This window comes from Hyperolius riggenbachi, chromosome 8 (assembly GCF_040937935.1).
Source record: "Hyperolius riggenbachi isolate aHypRig1 chromosome 8, aHypRig1.pri, whole genome shotgun sequence".
Taxonomy (NCBI): Eukaryota; Metazoa; Chordata; class Amphibia; order Anura; family Hyperoliidae; genus Hyperolius; species Hyperolius riggenbachi.
Genome location: NC_090653.1, coordinates 224,260,646 through 224,284,651, shown reverse-complemented (window position 1 = coordinate 224,284,651; position 24,006 = coordinate 224,260,646). Strand labels below are relative to the sequence as shown.

At 44.0% G+C, this 24,006-nt stretch overlaps 1 protein-coding gene across 2 annotated transcripts in view; it reads left to right on the top strand.

The window, feature by feature from the left end:
* Window positions 1-24,006, top strand: part of AVPR2 (arginine vasopressin receptor 2) — a 270,138-nt gene that overhangs the window by 231,783 nt on the left and 14,349 nt on the right. For both annotated transcript variants that reach the window (XM_068249757.1, XM_068249755.1), the window contains exon 2: window positions 8,459-9,344. In XM_068249757.1, the coding sequence (XP_068105858.1) occupies window positions 8,459-9,344 (886 nt within the window). The remainder of the gene's footprint in view (window positions 1-8,458; window positions 9,345-24,006) is intronic.

Genomic DNA, 24,006 nt, shown 5'->3' with positions numbered 1-24,006 from the left:
TATATATATATATGTATATGTATATGTATATATATATATATATATATATATATGTATATGTATATGTATATATATATATGTGTATATGTATATGTATATATATATATATATGTGTATATGTATATATATGTATATGTGTATATGTATATGTGTATATGTATATGTATATATGTATATGTATATATGTATATATATATGTATGTATGTATGTATGTATGTATGTATGTATGTATGTATGTATATGTATGTATGTATGTATATGTATATATATATATATATATATATATATATATATATATATATATATATACATATACATATATACATCTATACTAAATCATGTTCCAGGAGCATCTTGTACGTCTCCCCCAATGTGTGTCCTCCTGTGTCCCCCATGTGTCCCCTTTTGTCTCTCGTCCCCAGCATGTCCCCCTCTGTCCTCAGTGTGTCCCCTTCTGTCCTCAGTGTGTCCTCTTCTGTCCCCAGTCTCTCTCGGTCTCCCCTGTGTGTCCGGACCACCCGGAATGTCTCTACCAACCCCCCCAGGTTTCCACTCTTCCTTCCTCCCCGTGTCTCCTTCTCCCCGTGTATAATAAGCAGTGTTGGGAGCGTGTCTCACCTAATCCATGGCTCCCTCGGCAATCACAGACCTCCCCTGTCCTGCACGGCTCTCCTCAGTGACGGCTTCTACAGATGATGCGATCAGCAGAAGCCAACACTAGAGGAGCAGTTCAGAAGAGGAGTGGTCTGTGGTGGGACGACGGTTCTTATCAGCGGGCGATTGTAAGTCGGAGATTCCCTGCATTTGGTGTATAAGATGCACAGACTTTTACTTCCCATTTTTTGGGGGAAAAAAGTGCGTCTTATACGACAGAAAATACAAAAATATATTTTATTTAGGATGTTATTTTTTTTTCAAAAATGAAATAACAAATGTGTGTTCCAACATGGGACAAAAGGAAAACAGCATAACAAGTGAACTGTTGCATTTTGATGACATTTGAGATATCACCTTTTAGACATAGGAAAATGCAATGATGTATTCATTCAGTAATTAGGATGTACGTGGAAACACAACCTTTGCATTCCATCCAGGGCTTCATATTTTTTCAAAGGCTGAAAGTGCTTCTGCTACTCTAGCATTTATTTTTCACATATCATGAATTTGTTAATCTTAAAGCGGACCTGAACTCAGAACAACTTCTCAGCTCTAAAAGATAAGCCGCATAATAACCTTTAAAGAAAAACTTTTATTTGCTACAGCTGATACAAATCCTGCAATAAACCTGCAGTGTCTACCAGGGGCGGACTGATCATTCGGGCACTCGGGCACAGACCGAGGGCCCGTGGTCAGGGGGGCCCCGCCAAAGCACCCTGAGCAGGAGGGGAGGCAGCCAGTGAAAGGGAGCAATGGGCACAGCGGCGGGCAAGGGGGGACGTTCCCCCCCCCTTCCCTCACCTTGGGATCCCCCTTCCTGACTCTTCCCTCCAGAATGTTTAAGTGTCGGCGCAGCAGCTGACAGCGGGCGGGGACTTACCGCTGTTACAGACGCCAGAGTGAGCTCTGCTCTATGTGCCGCTAGTCTGGACCAGACCAGCGGCGCACAGAGCAGAGCTCTCTCCGGCGGCTGGAAGAACAGCGGTAAGTCCCGCCTGCTGACAGTCGCTTTGCCGACACTTAAACATTCTGGAGGGAAGAGCCAGGAAGGGAGCCCCAAGGTGAGGGAAGGGGAGGGGGGGAACGTCCCCCCTTGCCCGCCGCTGTGCCCATCGCTCCCTTTCACTGGCTGCCTCCCTTCCTGGGGACACCTATAGACACGGCTACATATACTGGGGACACTTAAAGGCCTGGCTGCATATACTGGGGACACCTATAGACCTAGCTATACTGGGGACACCTATACACCTGGCTGCATATATTAGGGAGACCTATACACCTGGCTACATACAGTTGTGTTCATAATTATTCAAAATTATTGGGATAGTGTTCTGTGGACTGATGAAAAAAATTAGAACTGTTTGGGCCAATGGATCAACGCTATGTTTGGAGGAGGAAGAACAAGGCCTATGAAGGAAAGAACACCTTACCTACTGCTTTGGTGCTGTTTTGCTTCTGCAGGTACAGGGAAGCTTCAGCGTGTGCAAGGTACCATGAATTCTCTTCAGTACCAGGAGATATTGGATAAAAATGTGATGCAGTCCCTCACAAACCTGAGGCTTGGGAGACGTTGGACCTTTCAACAGGACAATGATCCCAAGCATACCTCCAAGTCCACTAGAGCATGGTTGCTGATTAAAGGCTGGAACATTTTGGAGTGGCCATCGCAGTCACCAGACTTAAATCCGATTGAGAACCTCTGGTGGGACTTAAAGAAAGCAGTTGCAGCGCACAAGCCTAAGAATGTGACTGAACTGGAGGCTTTTGCCCATGAAGAATGGGCTAAGATACCCGTATATCGCTGCAAGACACTTGTGTCAAGCTATGCTTCACGTTTAAAAGCTGTTAGAACTGGAAAAGGATGTTGTACTAAGTACTAAGAATGAATGTCACTTGGGGGTTGAATAAAACGGATAATGATGCGAGCACAGAAAATACATTTGTGGTTATTTCATTATAAATGTTATGCCTCTTTGATTTAATTGTAAACAAGATGACTGAAATGATCAAAATCAATGTTAAACTGGCCAAAACACTCAATTTCAGTGGGGGTTGAATAATTTTGAATACAACTGTATACTGGAGACACCTATAGACCTGGCTACATATACTGGGGACACCTATACACCTGGCTGCATATACTGGGGACACCTATACAGCTGGCTACATATACTGGGGACACCTATAAACCTGGCTGCATATACTGGGGACACGTATAGACCTAGCTACATATACTGGGGACACGTATAGACCTGGCTATATATACTAGGGACACCTATAGACCTGGCTATATATACTAGGGACACCTATAGACCTGGCTATCTATACTGGAGACACCTATAGACCTGGCTATCTGTACTGGGGACACCTATAGACCTGTCTACCTATTCTGGAGACACCTGTATACCTGGCTATATATACTGGAGACACCCATAGACCTGGCTACCTATTCTGGAGACACCTGTAAATCTGGCTATCTATACTGGGGACACTCATAGACCTGGCTACCTATTCTGGAGACACCTGGAGACCTGGCTTTCTATACTGGGGACACCCATAGACCTGGCTACCTATTCTGGGGACACCTATAGTCCTGGCTACCTATTCTGGGGACACCCATAGACCTGGTTATCTATTCTTGGGACACCTATAGACCTGGCTACTTATGCTGGGGACACCTATAGACCTGGACACCTGCAATGGGAACACCTATAGACCTGGTTACTTCCACTGGGGGTACCTTTAGACCTGGTTACCTATACTGGAGGCACCTATTTTGGGGGAACTGCTGCCAGATTAACTATTTTTGGGGAACCGCTGCTGCCAAATTAAGTGTATTTTGGGGAACAGCTGCCAGATTATGTGTATTTTTGGGGAACCGCTGCCAGATTGTGTATGTTGGGGGAACCGCTGCTTCCAGATTATGTGTATTTTGGGGGAACCACTGCTGCCAGATTACATGCATTTTGGGTGATCCGCTGCCAGATTACGCATATTTTGGGGAACCACTGCCAAATTATGTGTATTTGGGGGAACTGCTGCTGCCAGATTACGTCTATTTTGGGGGTACGACTGCCATATTATCTGTATTTTGGAGGAACCTCTGCCAAATTGCATGGATTTTTGGTGAAATGCTGTCAGATTACATGTATTTTTTGGGGAAACACTATGGAAGAGTTCAAACTTCCCTGGCAGACCTTTTACACCACTGCTAAGGTCATGTATATTTTGCCCCCCCCATGACCACGCCCACATTCTGTTGCATGACCACACCTATTTTTGGTGCGCTGCGCATTTTTGTCAGTATAAAATGTGTTGTCGGTAAATTATTATATCTTAGTCTGTAAAAAAAAATAACATGAAAGGTAGGCAACACTGTTATGGGGCCCCATAATCTCCTATTGTCTGGGGGCCCCATGAGTTGTCAGTCCGCCCCTGGTGTCTACTTCCTGCTTTCATGGAAACAGACATAGGGTTAACATCCTGTGTTTACAAATTAGCTGCTCTTCCGAAGCAGCCAGCTGACACAGCTGAGAGATAAAATTACAGTTGTGATTAGTCACAGATGAGGGGGCATTAGACAGGCTAAACTCTCTAAATACAGGGTGCATTTCTCTTGGTTTTCCTTCTATCCTGTGCAAGAGTTCAGGTCCACTTTAACTATAATATGTTTAGACCCAGAAGCAGTAGAGTGTTGTACCATGTTAGCCATCAACAAAAGCAAGACTTTCTGTATCAGGATGATACCATTGGTTGGCTAACTTAGAAGTAAAGGAGTAAGCTTTCGGCTAAAAAGCCTTCTTCAGACTTTGTTCCTGTATATCGACGAGATGTTAGAACGCTCAGCTTATATACACTGGACATTAGAAAGAGAAATTCTTTTGCAAGCTTCAATCTAAAATAGTAAATAAAAAAATTCTAAAAGACCCATGCATTTTCATCCTGGGATATAAATCTAAAAACATCACTCGACTCGGACATAAACTTCATTGCCTAAGCTTCAAAAATCGGAGCAGTGCTTTTCAGCGCTGCTAGATTTGGGCGCAGTCGGCGTCTCCATAGACTACAATAGGAATCATTCCTATTGCAGGGCTCAGTGAGTAACGTCGGCTCCGTCAGAAGATGGAGCCGAGGTTGCTTAAAAAACACAATAATTCGGCCTCCAGCAATCGCTGGAAGCCGAATTATGTCATTCCCCCCGCTATCCATGGCGGCCTGGAGGGGGAATAGTAATTAATACGGCCCGGACTTGTGCAGAAGCAGGACCAGCCATATAACAGCTGGATCCTGCGCCCAAGTCTACCAGCGCCGATTTCAAATGTACTCTCAAAAATCACTGGAATTCTATTGGATAGTGATTGATTCCTACCCTAAAATTTCAACAGATTTAAAGGCGCACTATGGTGAAATCCGGTAAAATTTAAAATTCATATTTACACCTCCACATAAGATGTATATTTATCCTAGATAAATATTAGGGTTTTTTGTTTGTCTTTTTTTTTACTTCCATGTACCTGTCACTTACAGTAGACATATGATCCTCCTCATGGGGGATTCTTAGGATATATTTTATTTTCAAAGGCACTCCTAAAATGGCAGGGATACAGTTCGACTACCAGAATAGTGTGCACGCGAGTAGGCAGCCTGCCTGGCATATTTGTATAGATTCTTTTCCAGAGACTGCTTTTTAAAACATAATAAACTTTGGGAATCCCCCAGGAGGAGGTGGACTAATCCAAAACCTGTCAGTAAGAGGTTCAGAATTGGTGAATCTTAATGCCTACTGTAAGTGACAAGTGAAAATTAATATTGCGTTTACTCTGGGATAAATGTACATATGTGTTTAATTTATTTTGTAATAGTGCCCCTTTAAAGGGATACTGTAGGGGGGGGGGGGGTCGGGGGAAAATGAGCTGAACTTACCCGGGGCTTCTAATGGTCCCCCGCAGACATCCTGTGTTGGCGCAGCCACTCACCGATGCTCCGGCCCCGCCTCCAATTCACTTCTGGAATTTCTGACTTTAAAGTCAGAAAACCACTGCGCCTGCCTTGCCGTGTCCTCGCTCCCGCCGATGTCACCAGGAGTGTATAGCAGAAGCCCAGTATGGTCTGTGTCTGCGCAGTATGCTCCTGGTGCCATCAGCGGGATCGAGGACACGGCAACGCAGGCGGAGTGGTTTTCTGACTTTAAAGTCAGAAATTCCAGAAGTGAACCGGAGGCGGGGCCGGAGCATCGGGGAGTGGCTGCGCCAACACAGGATGTCTGCGGGGGACCATTAGAAGCCCCGGGTAAGTTCATCTCATTTTCCCCCGACCCCCCTACAGTATCCCTTTAAGCAGAAATGTGTCAAGCATTGATCAAACAGCAAACATTGTACTGCTCAATGCAGTGCAACTCTATAGGCCATCCACCCCCATGGCTCCTGCCCTTCCCATCACATGGAGATTCTCCAACTTCTCCAGTGGTACTTTTGGCTGATAAACTGCCCCAAATTGATCAAAAGTCAATCAGTCAGACACGGAGAAGCTATAGGTATCTGGGGAATCAACCAGGGAAATGTATACGTGTGTGGCCATCTTACTGCGGGTAGTTCTTCCCCTATCCTCTCAATGACTAGAACACAGCAATCTGCAGAGACTGTGGGTGTAAAGGATGAACCTTTATGGGAAAACAAGAAAAAACACAGAGACACTAGGAGTCTGGAGGGTGTAGCATGTTCCAATATTCAAAATAGAGTAATGGTGGCCATACATGGTACAATTTTTTCATACAATCTTACCATTTCTATGTAATATAAGGGAACTGCCTAAATTATCCTTTCAGTATATTTACTTAATTTACCCTTATACTACACAGAAATGGTAAGATTGTATGAAAAAAATTGTACCATGTATGGCCACCATTATATAGACAACTGTGGTATTCACAAGGGTAGGTTGCAGTTTTGGGCAACCATCCAATAATCGCCTGTGGAGAATAACTGTCTCCAGACAGGTACAGGAGAACCCTATGTTGGTTGCTTTCTCTGAAAAAAGGGCCCACAGACTTGGGTGGGTCACCCCTCACAGAGGGGGAAGCAAGGAAGACATGGTGGAGAGGCGCCCAAGAGATAAAATATTTAAAATGTTAAAATAATGAGGGGGCTTACCTCATAGATGACAATACAAAGCAACGCTTTTCGTGGGCTCAAAACATCCCACTTCATCAGGCCAACAATCTGTGCTTGGTGTGCTTCAGAAGTCAACATCGGGTGCCTCTGAGATTCTCAGAGAGGCACCCGATGCAGCCACAGGAAACGTCCTCACATACCTTCCAGTGACTGCACCTTTTGATCTGGTGACGTATACTGTTATCCTCATTACGGTGCCCCCCAGTATCATAATCACTTCACATCTGATCTGTGCAACCTCTGCTGCTCATGTGTTTGTTTCACTGCTGTTTATCATTATGTTTAAGGATTTTTCACTTTAATCTACCTCACTTTTGTTTATTCTTCATTGTCATTGGCAATTGATGGATTGTCATTGGCAATTGGTGGATTTGCACTTTTATTAGCACTTTAACACTAATATAGAGTATACTGAGCATATAGTTCTATCCTGGGGGCTCTAATCAGAGCACCTCATCATGAGGCAACTTATTAGCATAAGGCCTTTATCATCCACGATACAGGTGCTATCACTATATTATGATTGTCAGTTTATAGACTACATTGCCATAGGTAGTATGTTCACTTTTAGGGCTCTTTCACACTACAGGCAGCGGTAAAAAGGCTAAAACGCTGCGTTTTGGCTGCAGGCGTTTTGAAGGCGTTTTCAAGGCGTTTTAACGCCAATATATCACTATCAATTGTAATAAGAAACGCCGCGGAAGGCCCAGAAACGCTCCAAAACGCGGCGTTAGATGTGAAAGGTAAAATGAAAGTCTATGGACTTTCATTTTACCTTGGAAAACGCCCACTTTGGCCGTGGCGTTAAAACGCCGAAAAAGCCCTCTAGTGTAAAAGGGCCCTTAATGTTTAACTATTCTTATAGTGTGTGTCATTGGAATTTTGTAAATAAAATGTTTCTATTTTTGCATAATTATGTGTAGTGCTGTTATATGGGCTTTTTTCCCTCTTCCTGTGCATACTGATAAGTAGATATTGTCCATGAGATGCAAATAAATTCACCTTGTGGGCAAATTTCATCCATATTGTATGCAGATTGAAACTCACCTCAGGTTACCTTTAAGACTTGCACATGGCAGGTGTCTACTGCTAATGCCCAATTACATTTATTTAAACCTTCCCGCAGCTCAAAAGTAGCAGCAGAGTCATGGCTCCAAAATGGAGAAGTGACATAGCCTTTCTCTCCATTTTCAAAGTGTCATTCTCACTGCTGGTGGGGTGTCCAAGAATTTATGGTGTGACCCAATCATCCTGAAATCAGAGGGAACATATAGGCATCCCTATTCTTTCTGTGCAGGAGGGTCTTCTGTTTACATAGTGGCCCAATGTGCAAAGGTTAGAGTCAATAAATGCTCAAGTTTTGGGAATATTTTATTATTTGTAACTTGTTAGAAGTCCTCAAAGTTCTTCACCAACAGCCTTGATGGCAGCCTGGCTCCTGTCCTGTTGATTGCAGTCTTGTGAAGAAGAAGAGCCTTTAGAGAAGGTCCTCATTTACTTATAAACTCAACATATCTGGTACAAAACAGTTGGCTGGCTGAGTATTTTATTTTTTAGCTCAGGTTTGGTATAACAGATAGACTATTAAAATATTTGTATTTAACTCCTCTTCATGTTTTTTGTTTTACAGATGTCAGAGACTCAGAGCCCATTTACCAGCTTTAGTACTAACAATACAACAGGGGTAGACCCGGACCCGCGAAATCCTTATGTGGCACAATGGAATATTGCTCTTCTTGGTCTCATTTTCGGAGCAGCCACTTTTGGCAACACTCTGGTCCTGTTCACCCTGCTGAGACGACGAAAACACAATGCTCTCATGCACACTTTCATGATCCATCTCTGCCTGGCGGACTTGGTGGTGGCTTTCTTCCAAGTTTTACCACAGCTGATTTGGGACATTGTTGACCGCCTTCAAAGTCCAGATTTCCTCTGTCGGTCTTTAAGATACCTCCAGGTGGTCGGAATGTTTGCATCATCTTACATGATTGTGGCCATGACATTTGATAGACATCAAGCAATTTGTCGACCTATGATGACATTTAAAAAGGGCTCCGCTCGATGGAATATCCCTGTTTGCCTAGCATGGGTAGCTTCTGCCATTCTCAGCCTTCCACAGATTTTTATCTTCTCCAGGACAGAGGTCAGGCCAGGTGTGTACGACTGCTGGGCAAAGTTTGTGGAGCCGTGGGGGGCTAAAGCTTACGTCACGTGGATAACACTGGCTGTCCTTATCCTGCCTGCTATGTTCATCACAACATGCCAAGTGCTGATCTTCAGGGAGATTCATCATAGCCTATATATGGGCACAGAACGGTCACCAGGAACAAGGAGGAAAGGAAAGGTGTTTGGCACTTTGAATGGTGTTCCACCAGTGTCAGATTCTGGTGTGACCAAAGCCATGTCCAAGACTGTGCGGATGACGCTGGCCATTGTACTGATATATGTCTTATGCTGGACACCATTCTTTATCGCTCAGTTGTGGACCGCATGGAACTCAGGGTCAAGCCCAAGCAGTAAGTGTTGTTGCTGCTCATTCTTACTATGGTCCCATAATGTATGCATAATACAACACCAGTTGTAAAGAGACTGTTGATATGCCAGGTTTATGAACTGCTACTGAGAATTCCACAGATTCTACAGTAAGCTCAAATAATTATGAGAACAAACTTAAGGAATACTAACTAGTATGTAGAGAGTTTGACCCACACTTTCAATTTAATTGCCTGAGGGATCAGGACTCGATCCTTTGAGCGATTGATTGAGTCTGGTAGTCTGTAGGCTGTTATTATGAAGTGGAGTGGAGGAAGGATGCATGGCATGCAGCAAAGCAGTAGGAGTAAGGAGAGAGGACAGCAGTGTTGGGATTTTCTTGGACAAGATTATTGGATGGATGTCTGAACACATGGGGACTGCTGTAGCATACATTAATTAAAGGTGCAAGGAAAAAAGGGTGCCGGGTAAAGCCGAAATGTCAAGATATCGTCAATAACAATGTTTTTCATTGTTTCTTCATCTTTATCTGCGTTAGAATAATAAATATGTTAAAATAATTAAAAAGGGTGCAGGGTGAAGCCGAAATTGCACATATCGTCTATAACAATAAAATGAAAAAATATTTACAGTCATAATGACAATATAAAAAAACATTGGGAAATATTTCCGATGTTTTACTACAACTAAACCTAACCCTACTCTCACACAGAACCTTCCCCCCTTCAATGCCTAACCCTAAAACCTCCCTTCTGATGCCTAACCCTAAGCCTCCTCTTCCTGACGCCTAGTACAGATTCTCTATAAAGCTGAGAGCCTGCCTACCTCCCACCTTTTTGAGATAAGAAAGAGGGTCACTTTAAGACACACCCCTAATCACACCTTTGCCACACTCCTAGTCACTGATAACTTAAAGAATTCGGAAGCAAAAGATTTTTATCATTCAGACCACACTGAACCACTTTATCATCATTAGCTCTCCTTCGTTTTAACATTTGAAAATAAGAACTATATCAATTTTAAATGATGGGAATTATCGCAAGTTTGGAGTCAATTAAAAAACACATTTTCAGTAGAATAATATATGTATTTAATTAGATCTGCACATGAGCCCTGAAAGAGGGACAAATGAGCAAGAAAGAGGGACAGTTGGGAGCTATGAGCGTAACCATGCTTTAGGTTGTTTTCAAAACTGGTCATAATTTTTTATTTTATTTAATGTTTTGTTTGTGTTTTTGCAGTTGTTCTTTTTAATGTTGATGTTATTTTATCTATTGTTTGGCAATGGGATTCTCAGCTGTAGCAAATTGGAGCGGGGGTTGTTGAAACCATTCTTCTTCTTCACACACATCTAGTAAATATGCCAACTGTTATTACATTCCTGTTAGCCTGCTGGGAAGTTGCTGAGGATATACAGCAGAGTGCAGCACCCTACAAAGGCACTGGCTGTACACAGCAGATTGTGCTATTTCTGTAGCTTGCTGCGCTCTGCTTTTTGTAAAGCCGGTCTGTATTTTTGCAGATATACAAAAAGTGCGTAAGTTCCTTATTTCCGGACATTGAGCAGTGCTGGGCAATGGCAGCAGCTGTTTATCTTATCAGCTGTATCGGTACTCTATCTCAGCACATGGCTGGCTGTGGGATAGAAGCAGCTGCTCTGCAGAGAATTCCTCTAGACTACAGTGTGCCAGCAGCCCTCTCTGTTTAGCAGATGAGGTGAGAGCATCATTTCCTGTCCCCCCCCACCCCCCACCCCGGCCACTCTGTGCTGAGGTAGTGTACTGATCAGCAGCAGGTAGCTAGACTACAGCTTCGATCCAACCACCACCACACTCTACAGCTGTGAGATACAATGCCAAAGAGTAGATCTAATAACAGCGAGAGTGATATTTTTTCAGCTTTTGAAAATAGAGCATAGGTAAGTATAGCAGCCTAGCAGCTTCAGGGCTGGTTTATACGGGCGATTGCTGGGTGTCCTGCAGAGTCTCGGTCAAATGCTTTTTTGCAAGTGTGCAGAAAAGCATTTGACAGCTTTCGGAGGCTATCAGGGTTTTTCATCCCCACAGGGGGACACGCAGTCACGGCGGTAAGTGACCCTGAAAGCTGCCTGTTGCTTCCAGAATCAACTGAAACAACAGGAAAAATTGGGATCAGAACACAGTGTTTGCACAATAATGGTAAAAGTACAAAACAAGTATTATTCAGTTGATGGGCATCGCTTAACCGATGAGTGCCGTGACAGGTGGAAAACGACTCGCAATCGTCTGTGTGAACTAGCCTACAGTGGATCTAAACCCAGAATTTCCTCTCTGCCCTAAAAAGTTTAGCCACAGCATGGTAACCATTAGGAGGGAAAAAAATATTCAATAATTTATGGAAATCCTTAAAAAACAGAAATTTTAATAAGATGAACCGTGCAGGGAGCACAGAAAGGGTTAAACTTCAGTCTTTTCTGCAGAGCTGAGCCAGAGCCATGGTGTGGTGTTGCTGTGAGTTACATCTGCTGATAAGCTAATTACACTCTGGTGTAGCTAAACAAACACACAGGACATACTGCAATTAATTTCTCTAGCACCCACATGTAGAGATGGCTCGAACCTCCAATTTTAGGTTCGCGAACCTCGTATACGAACTTCTGCAAAAGTTTGCGAACCTGCAAATTTGTGAACCGCAATAGACTTCAATGGGCAGGAGAACTTTCAAAACTTCAATCACTACTTCTGGCCACAAAAGTGATGGAAAAGATTTTTCAAGGAGTCTAACACCTGGAGGATGGCATGACAGAGTGGGATACACGCCAAAAGTCCCAGGGAAAATTACAGATTTGATGCAGAGCAGGGTTTTAAAGAGGAACTCCAGTGAAAATAATGTAGTAAAAAAAGTGCTTCATTTTTACCATAATTATGTATAAATGATTTAGTCAGTGTTTGCTCATTGTAAAATCTTTCCTCTCCCCGATTTACATTCTGACATTTATTACATGGTGACATTTTTACTGTGGGCAGGTTATGTAGCTGCTCCTAGCTGTTTTGGCTGTTAGAGACAGCTGTAAACAGCTATTTCCTGTCTGTGAACCTTGTTACACTGTAACAAACTGCCAAAAGTAACGCGGTCCCAGAGCTTCTTGTGGGAGGGGTTTCAGCACAAAATCAGTCATACAGCACCCCCTGATGGTCTGTTTGTGAAAAGCATTATATTTCTCATGTAAAAGGGGGTATCAGCTACTGATTGGGATAAAGTTCAATTCTAAGTTGGAGTTTCTCTTTAAGGGCAGAAATCACATTGCATGCTAAATTGGAGGCATAAAGTGCTTTAAAACATCTTGCGTGTGTATACATCAATCAGGGAGTGTAATTAGTGTACTGCTTCACACTGACAGACCAAACTCACTGTGTAACACACCGCAAACATCTGTTTGTGTAGTAATGGCCTTGCTGGACTGGTGCGCACCATGGTGAGAGTGCAGGTGATGGCGGTTTTCAAGCCCATATGGTCGCTGGGCTGAGGTAGCTCAATGACAGAACAACAGTGACTGTCCAGCTGATCGAATTTGGTCTGTCCACAATAAAGCAATGACCTTATTATCTTGGGTCAGGTGTGCCCCCAACACACTCATATAGCCGGTCATCGCTTCATTGTGATACACAAGCCCCTTCACCGCAGCAAGGTAACGATCACAAAGGGGAATTGACACATGTATATGCCTTTTGTTTTGTTGTTGCAGCCACAGTGCAGCCAGAAAAATTAGGCAGGCATGTACACGCACCAGAAAAAAATATTGTTTTTGTTAGCGGCCACTTCCCAGCTGGCCGCAATAGCAGCATAGGGGGCGATATACAGGCTGGGAACGCGAAGAATCACTCGCGTTCCCATGACTGTCGGCCGGTGACGGCCAAACCAGAGGTGTTCGCCGGCGGGTCCTGGAGCGTCAGAGCAGGGCTGCGAGGGCACCGATCGGCTGCTGGGGGCTGAGGAAAGCCCCAGGTGAGTAAATCTCATTTTTTATAGTTCACTTAAGTTTCCCTTTAAGCTTACAGGTCTATAATTTCCGGGATCTGATTTTTTGCCCTTCTTAAATAATGGGAAAACGTGGGCTGTACGCCAATCCACTGGGACTCTGCCAGTTGCACGAGAGTCACAAAAGATAAGATAAAGGGGTTTATCTATAACTGAACTTAATTCCCTTAGGACCCGAGGATGCATGCCATCCGGGCCAGGTGCCTTGTCTATTTTTAATTTATTTAGTCTTGCCTTCACTTCTTCCTTCGTTAAGTATTTAATATTACAGTTAGTTGGCGGTGGCGGAGAAGACAGTTAAGCAGCCTGCAGGAAGAGATGCTGTGTGGGGACCGACTTAGTCTTCGGGCAGGCCTGACCGTGCTTTGCAGACCAGGCATCCGTGGTCTGATGGACCCTTGACCCAACGCTGTGTGCCAGAGATGACACCACTTGCCTTTTAACATCACGGTACAGTTTGGGTATCGCCTTTTTTGAGAAAAAATTGCTTCCTGGTATCTTCCACTGCGGAGTGTGGCTTTGCTTTTGTGTGCTGCTTTTCCTCAGGTGGTTATCCCATTGCAGTTTGTGCTTTTTCATCATGTGCCTTCGTATGGAAGTTGTCCCAACGCGGGTCTTGGTCTTTCCACGGCTCAATTTTCGGTAGCAGAGAGTACAGATGACATTGCTCTCATCTGAGCCAGACACACAAAAAAATTTCCTCACCGCTCAGCCCTGGGATGATGGCACTTTGGTGGCTGCCGACTGAATGTTAAGTGGGGTGCCAGAATCAGAGCAGGAGGAGAAAGATATGTCACGTTTCCGTGCGGAAGCTGAGGAAGATGAGGTGTTCTGTGTTAAATAGTCAACTACGTCCTGACAATCTTGGGGGTTGATGGCACGTGCCTTCTGAACATCTTATTTAAGAAGGGCAAAAAATCAGATCCAGGAAATTATAGACCTGTAAGCTTAACATCAGTTGTATGCAAACTATTTGAGGGGTTACTAAGAGATACTATACATGACTTCATAGTAGAAAATAATCTTATTTCTCAGCATCAACATGGGTTTACTAAAAACAGGTCCTGTTTGACTAACATGCTCAGCTTTTATGAGGTAGTGAATGCTAATATGGATATTGGGAATGCTGTAGATGTGATATACTTGGACTTTGCTAAGGCCTTCGACACTGTTCCCCACAAAAGTCTGGTGCAAAAGTTGAGGATGCAAGGACTGGGGAAGAGTTTGTGTGCATGGATAGGGAACTGGCTAATGGACAGAAAACAAAGAGTTGTGGTCAATGGATCATACTCAAAATGGGAGACTGTTAGCAGTGGGGTCCCACAGGGGTCTGTACTGGGTCCAGTGCTCTTCAATTTATTTATTAATGACCTAGTGGATGCAGTAGTGAGCAATGTTGCTATTTTTGCAGATGATACAAAATTGTGCAGAATCATCAACTCTCAGGAAGATAGTGTCATATTGCAACAGGATCTGGATAGGATGGCTATATGGGCACATACATGGCAGATGAAATTCAATGTTGAAAAATGTAAAGTCATGCATTTTGGTCGTACCAATGGTTTAGCACCATACAAAATAAATGGGAGACAGTTGGGGACATCAAACTTGGAGAAGGGCTTAGGAGTACTCATCGATAACAAGTTAAAAAATCGTACTCAATGCCAAGCCGCTGCAGCTAAAGCTAACAAAATTTTGGGATGCATTAAAAAGGGAAATAAAAACTCGAGATGCGAGCATAATATTGCCCCTGTTTAACTCTCTAGTAAGGCCACATCTGGAATATGGAATTCAGTTCTGGGCACCACATTACAAAAAAGATATTGCAGTTTTAGAACAGGTGCAGAGACGAGCAACAAAATTGATACGTGGGATGGAAGGTCTCACTTACCAAGAAAGGTTAGATAAACTGGGTTTATTTAGTCTAGAGAAAAGACGCCTTAGAGGAGATCTAATTAACATGTATAAATACATCAGAGGGCAATATAATAGCTTGGCGGATGAGCTTTTTGTCCCTAGGCCTTCTCAAAGGACTAGAGGACATGATCTGCGCATGGAGGAAAAATGTTTTAGCCACTTATTTAGGAAAGGGTTCTTTACAGTAAGAGTGATTAAGATGTGGAATGCATTGCCCCAGGAAGTCGTTATGGCAAACTCTATACCTGCATTTAAAGGGGGCTTAGATGCTTTCCTTGGGTTGAATGACATCCATGGCTACAATTACTAGGTAAGGCCTAATGATGTTGATCCAGGGATTTTATCTGATTGCCATCTGGAGTCGGGAAGGAATTTTTCCCTTTTGGGGCCAATTGGACCATGCCTTGTATGGGTTTTTTCGCCTTCCTCTGGATCAACAGGGATATGTGAGGGAGCAGGCTGGAGTTGTACTTTGTACTGGTTGAACTCGATGGACGTATGTCTTTTTTTTCAACCAAAATAACTATGTAACGATGTAACTACTTTGGTCCAGGGCCGCACGAAATCACGACAGCACGACGTCGAACAGACCTGCTGGGTGGCCTGCATCTGGCTCTTCCTGTTTTGTCCATACTGGGGGGATGAAGTGAAAGGTATGCACTGACTTGACTAATACAATGTGCAGTCACACAGGTGCAGTGAATGGAATACACTGACTGCTGGTATAACAATGTACAGTCACACAGGTGCAGTTAAAGATATGCAGTGACTGCTTGTATAACAATGTGCAGTCACACAGGTGCAGTGAAAAGGTATGCAGTGACTGCTTGTATGGTATAACAATGTACAGTCACACAGGTGCAGTGAAAGGTATGCAGTGACTGCTGGTATAACAATGTGCAGTCACACAGGTGCAGTGAAAAGGTATGCAGTGACTGCTGGTATGGTATAACAATGTGCAGTCACACAGGTGCAGGGAAAGGTATGCAGTGACTGCTGGTATAACAATGTGCAGTCACACAGGTGCAGTGAAAGGTATGCAGTGACTGCTGGTATGGTATAACAATGTGTAGTCACACAGGTGCAGTGAAAAGGTATTTAGTGACTGGTATTACAATGCAATGTGCAGCTGTCACACACACAGGTGCAGTTAACAGGTATGCACGGACTGGTATATAAAACTACGTGCTGTCACACAGGTGCAGTAAAAGGTATGCAGTGACTGGTATTACAATACAATGTGCAGCTGTCACACACAAAGGTGCAGTGAAAAGGTAGGCACTGAATGTGCTGCCACAGTATAGCAATTAGCAACAGCCAGCTGCGACAGACAGGGCTGTATATGCAGTGTCAGTGGGCCACAAACAAAAAAAAAACACATCACAAGAACATTAGCTCTCAAAAGAGCTGTTTTGGGGTGCTTTTTAGCAATAAATATCAGCAAGGAGCAAGCTAACAAGCCCAACAAGAGCCTAACTAAGCTTTCCCTATCTCTGTAGAAACTCACTCCCTTCTCTCACTAAAACAGCAGCACACAGAGTGAGAAAATGGCAGACGCTGCTGCCTTTTATAAAGGGGAGGTCAAAGTTTAGCCCAATGATGTAGTATAGGGGCGGGTTGAACTCGTATAAAGTTCGCGATTCGACGCAACCACGAACTCACGATGTTTGTGTGAATAAGTTCGCGCGTGAACCGTTCGGGCCATCTCTACTTACATGTAATGAAAACTGTACATTGTGTGGACTGCAAGAGTTTGAGTCCAACTTTAAGGCCTCTTTTAGCCAAGGGCATGCTTCTAACATAGCATTTAACCACCCAGAAGTTGCAATATAATGCATGGGAGTGTGTGTAACTACACGCATGCCAGAGGTTGACATGCAATACAGTTACTGCCCAGTGAAAAACCTGCAACATCTCACGTCCAGCAGGTGGCTGTTGCCCACTGCATGAGGCGATCACCACTGCTGGATGCTTGCAGTTGTGTACCACTGTTAGTCATTCGTTTGAAAGGACCCTAATAAGATGGGTGAAGACGGAGCATTTTTTGTTTTTTTTCTCATTGTGGCAGCAGTAAAACAAAACAGCTGCTCCAGTATCAGGTTTTGCAGCTTGTTGTGAAACCAAAACCGATAGCTCTGCAGCAGGGTCCATACCCTGGGCTAGGACATTATCTGCATGTTTGTATGGACTACCTGTGTCTGCATGGGTTTCCTCTAGGTCCTCCAGTTTCATCTTAGGTTAATTGCCAGCCCCCCCCCCCCCCCCCAACCCAAAATTTAACCAACAGCTTAGAAACATAAAGGTGCCCATGCACTTGTTAATTTTCCTGGAATATTTAATCATTGTGATTGAATCTGATTGATGCCCTAACTTGGCCACTCAATGATAGTTTTGATAGATTTCTGACAAAACTAAGGGTTGCTCTGTGGGGACAGATTTTTCTTGAAAGGGAGCCGCTGGGTGTACAATGCTAGTGGCAAAGTTTGACAGAATGCAAGGTACATGCCGCGAGGTCACTGAGGTAGAGGATGCCAGCGGGGATGGAGAGAGGACAATGGGAAGAGTAAGCCGGCAAACAGGTGAGTGCAACCTCTGCTGCCAACACTCTGCTCCTCCTTGGCCATCCCTAATGGCCCATCCTAGGGACAGTGCTAAGAGAGAGTTCCAGGGAAGGAAAATGAAGAGGTCATGTCAGCGCTATGCCTGGGATTTCAGTCTGATGTCTGTATCAACAGGCGATACTCTAAACCATAGTTATCTGGCCTATGCCCAGGGCCGGATTTGTACTCTTTACCACCCAAGGCCACTGTCACCAGCCGCCCCCCTTCAGTATAGGTAGCGAGATGACCCCTCCCCCTTCACTCCAGTATAGGTAGCCAGATGATTCCCTTAATCCCTCCTTTCCCACCCCCCTCTAGTATAGGTAGCCAGCTCACCTTCACACCACAGCAGCAATCAGTGTCACTCATTTCTCCACTCATCTCCAGTGCAGAAGCATCATGTTCCTTTCCACCTCCAATGCTGCCCAAGTCCATAGCAGCTAGCCACAATGCAAACGTGCACAGACAGCAAGGTGGCTGCTGCACAGGCAGCTAGCAGCAGAGTACCGCGGTCAGATGCTCACCTGATCTCCCTGCATTGCAGCATTTGCAAGCTTGCACCAGTTTAGCCTGCTGCTTTGGTGCCCTTGCTCCTGTGGTGCCCTAGGCCATGGCCTAGGTGGCCTTGCCTTAAATCCGGCCCTGCCTATGCCTAGAAATGGTCCTGTATCCATAGAAATAACCCTATATAGGTATTCCCTGGAATAACACATACTCTTAACCTACAAGAAAACAAAGGATTTGTGTGCAGTATGGAAATATGTTGTGAGGCAATATCTACTGCAAGGTCAGGTCTCACCTGGTGGCTGGTAAGATACAATAACAGCATGGCAAGATGGCTACTGGCGTATATACAGCATCTAATTACAATATCACGCCCATTAATTAAATGTCAGACTTTGTAAATTTCTTGAAGTACAGAACATTCCAAGGTATAGAAAGTACGTCAGTTGAAAATTGCAGGCAGGCAGCCATTTTGGAAAATTTGGCATAAAAAAAAGAGGGAGTGAGGCCTGGTCCACACATCTTGACAACGACCGCCTTGGGGTGAGACCTTCTACATAACTGAGGAGAGGTAGGCCTTATTAATATTACTGTATGTGCTGGTGATTCTTCACATTGAATATTTAGCTTTGACTATTAGGCATTGAATGTTAGCATTTTTATTATCATTATTTTAGAACATTGTATTCTCGGCAACTACTATGAATACAAATATTGAGCTACAACTTATTAAAGGGACACTGAGGAGTGCCCGAATTTAAAAGAGTACACTTACCTGGGGCTTCTTCCAGCTCACCGTAGGCGGCGAGGTCCCCCGGCGTCCTCCTGGCTCATCTCCTTCAGTCTTCACCAGCTCCCGTTACCTGAGACACCCGGGCTGGGTTAATGGTTAATGACACATGGGGCCATATGCAATTCACTTTTCACCTGAGTTTTCTTCTAGGTGATGTTTTTAAACTTGTAAATAAAATGCCTTTTAAGCCCCCAGAAGGCAAGAAAATGCTCAAAATAATTTTGTTTGTACTTTTTTAGTTGAAAAGTACTGGAAAGTTATTTAAAATCAAAGATGAAAAATTATCTCCTAGGAGAAAACTCAGGTGAAAAAGAGAATTGCATATGGCCCATGGCGTCATTACGCCGACCGCGCATGCGCAGACCTGTCACGCCGGACGCCGTGATGACACCATGCGTCATTAACCAGGAAGAGCCGGTCCGACACCAGGCCGGGTGTTGCCGGTAACGGGGGCCGGTGGAGACTGAAGGAGAGGAGCCAGGAGGACGCTGGGGGACCTCGCCGCCTACGGTGAGCTGGAAGAAGCCCCAGGTAAGTGTACTCTTTTAAATTCAGGCACTCCTCAGTGTCCCTTTAACTGCAAGAAATAGTTTCGTTTCATGGTACCATAAACCAGGGCCAGATTTGGACATTTTACCCCCCAAGGCCCATTGTCACCAACACCGCCTCCCTCCCAACCCAGCCCATCCTGTGCACGAGCCGTCCTGTGTTCTCCCCTGTCTCATTTGTTCTCCTGGTCCTGTGCTCTCGTCTTGTACTCCCCCATGTGCTTCCCTGGTCCTGTGCTTCCCCCATTCTGTGTTGTGCTTGGGGAGTGCTCCACTGCTTGCCCCTGTGGAAGCAAGCCGGCCACGGAATGGGTTTGTGACTGCTGCAGTTTACATGTTTTGCAGTTTAATTGCCTAAGGCCCCGTTTACACTCAATCAGTTGATTTCAGTTATAACTGAAAGGTCAACCTATTTTCAAAGTAAGTCCCATGTTTTCCTATGGCACCTTTCACACTTAACGCGTTTTAACGGAAATCTTTTTCACAATGCACTGCTATGGAGAAGAAAAAAAAACATGTACCAACTGATTAAGTGTAAACAGGGCCTTAGTGTGCCAGCCCACATCCTGCCCCTTGCTTCATCCTGGCCTAGGCCATGGATTTTGTGGCCTTGCCTCAAATCTGGCCATACCATAAAGTGTGAACTTTGATCTTGAATATTCATATTTCTTGCTGTAAATATATTGCTTATTGAAAACACACTTTTATATAAAAATCCAAGTGCTTTCAGATTATTTCAAGAAGAAATCATTGTCTATAATTTTCATTGTTGTAGAGAGAAGGAACGCCACTCTACCCTCTGTTTAGATCACAGCGCTTTAGAGGTTGGACACCTTACGGAGTTAGCGATCCTACAAAAGTAGATATTACTTAGATACTTAACAGCTCCTGGTATCCAAGGTGATACCCTTGGATAGCAGCTGATGCATAAAGCCGCTCCTCCTGCTGGGCTGGGTAAACTGTTCAAAGTGGGAACCACTCCAGAAGATAATTGGTTCCAGACCAGTCCTCAGCAACTTAGAGGGACCTATGCCTACATGAAAAGAGACAAAGGGAGCCCAAATGGTGCAGTACGTCACACTCAATACATGAAATAAGAAAAATTATGGGGCAACCAACCACTGCAGGCAGGTGAAGATCAATAAACCCGACTCCTCTCGGGGGTCCCGGTCAGCCGGAAATGTCTACAGGTCACACCTTTCAAGGAAAAAAAGGGTCCCAGGGACCTGTAGACAGAGTCCAAGGGTATACCCTACCCTGAGACGGGGGTGTGTTTGTGTGTGTGTGTGTGGGGGGGGGGGGGGATTTAATGCACACACAGCATGAAAAGGCACAAAAAGGATAATAAAATGAATTAAAATCTATAAAATAAATAAGGTTTGAGGTGGCTTGCCTCAATGAAGACAAATTCATATATAAATGAATAATCTTTAATAGCACTGGCAACGCGTTTCGTGGGTCTCCCCCACTTCCTCAGGCCAAATCAAGTGCCACGCTATGTTCAGAGCCCGACATAGAGCGCCTTTTTTGCTCTGAACATAGCGTGGCACTTGATTTGGCCTGAGGAAGTGGGCGAGACCCACGAAACACGTTGCCAGTGCCATTAAAGATTATTCATTTATATATGAATTGGTCTTCATTGAGGTAAGCCACCTCAAACCTTACTTATTTTATATATTTTAACTCATTGTATTCTCATTTGGGTGCCTTTTCATCCTGTTTGTCCATGCCTACATGGCATTATCTCTCGGCAGCCAAACATAGGTGTGATGTCATATAATCTATCAGGGATATCAGAGACACTAAAAGCACTTCCAGTGACATAATAGTCACCACTGAACCGGCTTTGTAAGAAATACCAGTTAATGTACTGTAATTTGCTCCATAGGTCACGGGGACTAGAGATACCTGCTAACAGTTTGTTAAATCCTCCACACAGTTATTATGGTTCTTGTGACCTATGTTGCAAGTTCCATTAGCTATCATTTTTTTCACTCACTGGTTTATTTAATTACAAATAGGAATGCATTTCTATTATGAAGAACAAGAACAACAAGAACCTTTTCACGTTCTGTACAGCAAACTTGCCAATTACCTGTGTTTACGATCGTAGCGGAGCATGACGCATTTAACCGTAATGGTGCTGAAATTACAGCACACACACAGTAATTGAACGTATTAACTGTAAAAGGTGTGCATTACTGCCACAGGGCATGGCTAATCATTTCACGCTTACCTGCCAAAGATGACTTTTTCAGAAAGGGTTTGTTGTCGCTATTGTTTTTGTTTTTTTGTGGTTTGGATTTTGATTTACGGCTACTCAAATGAACCCAAGCTGTGTCTAATGGCAGGGGAAAAATTCCAAGTTTATTGAGTTATATCAAGATTAGACCATGTATGGTGCTTGGATGAGTGCCTTGGCAGACAGTATTACAACCTATTGGTTGCATTGGAATTATTATCGTTGTCTGTTTGGATAGTGTTGCCACATCATCCACAGCACTTTACAGAGTACTCATATAATCATGTTGTTAACTGTCCCTCAGAGGAGCTCAGAATGTAATCCCTATCATGGTCATTATTGTCACTTAGTTTTTTATAGCAATGGCAAAAGTAAGTAAGCCAGCACCAATACAGTGAGGAGACCTTGGACAAGACTCCCTAACATCGCTACTGCCTACTGAGCACAACCTAGTGGCTGCAGTTCTGGCACTTTGAGTCTGCCACGAGAAAAGCAGGAGACAATATAAATGCTCTGCGTCTTGTCTTGACATTGTCTGCATCGCTTTAGAATTTATAGTCTTGTCACTAACTGTTCCTCAGAGGGGCTCACAATCTAATCCCATTCCCTACCATATTCATATGTCCATCATAATCTAGGGCACATTTTTGGGGAAAGCAAAGTAACCTACCTGAATGTTTTTGGGATGTGGTTTGAGGTTTCCAGAGTGCCCAGAGGAAACCCATGCAGACATGGGGAGAACATACAAACTCTGTGTAGATAGTGTCCTGGCTGAGATTTGAACCGGGGAAGCAGAGCTGCCAGGTTAGAGTGCTATCCACTACGCCACCACTGTGACAGCCATAATATATGTTTATATTGTGAAGGTAACTAAAACTAAAGTGAAACTCCAGCCAAAAAATGCCAAAAGTAGCATCTAGAAGCCACAATGCTTACCAACCATAAACAAAGATCCCAGTTGAAACAATAGGTTTTAGGCTGAGGTTTGGGCAGTGAAGCCTAAACACCCCAACGGAATGTTTAACTGTCCTGTTAAGGCCTTCGGGCAAGCTCAGGTCAATGGGGTCAACCCAAACCTGTGTGGTCAGTGCCCCTGGTGCACAGAAGACACCTTGGCAGCCAACATTCCAGGACTTCATGGGTGAGATTATAACGCCACCTAGAGGTCCAAAGAAGACATAACTGGCAAGGACAGGGGGGCAGAATGACACCTGAGCTGGAGGTGGTCGTGTGGGTGTGTGTATGTGAATGAATGAGTTTCATGGCTATTTAAGCAAGACTCTATAAGCAAGACTCCATAAGAAAGACTCCATAAGATTCCAGCAGCAGGAGTGCAGAGAGCAGACTCCATCAAGCCTCCATCTTGATGAAAGAAGTAACTATCTTGCTTAAGATTTAGTACCTGCATTTATACGCAATTCGTCAGAGTAGAAACTAGAGGAGCGAACCGTAACTTGTAATTTGTTTTCTAATTTGTTATACTCTCTTTAACTTTGACGAACAATAAATAGCTGTACTGCAACAAAAGACTGAGAATATAATAAATAGAATAAGAAACCAAGAAGCAGATATATCACCTACGGTCACCCTTCTCAGCCCCCCCCCCTCCCCCAATGTGACTTTAATGATCAGCAAATAGAAGGCGTGGCACTGTAGCTGAGAACTTAACCTTTAATACATACAGCCGGGTGCAGTTAATCAGAATCGATTTTAAACGCCAAGCACGACTGGGTCGTGCCTGAAATCGGACATAGCACATACATGGGTCAGAATAGAAATAGAATATAAATAGTACAACAAAGGCACAATAAACAGCAGTGTTAACAGGCTACGTTAAAAAACAGTGATTCAGTAGACAGTCTTTCTGGGACAGCATCCAGCGGCTTCAGCCTTATACTGGGGACAGGCGGGAATCAGGTGATTATTTCCAACATGTCCAACTGGCTTCCGATTGATAAAGTGATCAGTCTAGAGCACTTATAATTGGAAAATCGATTGATTTACTGATCGGGTGCACTTTAGGCATGTACACGTGATGCAACTTCTCGTCCGATCACTCGTCAG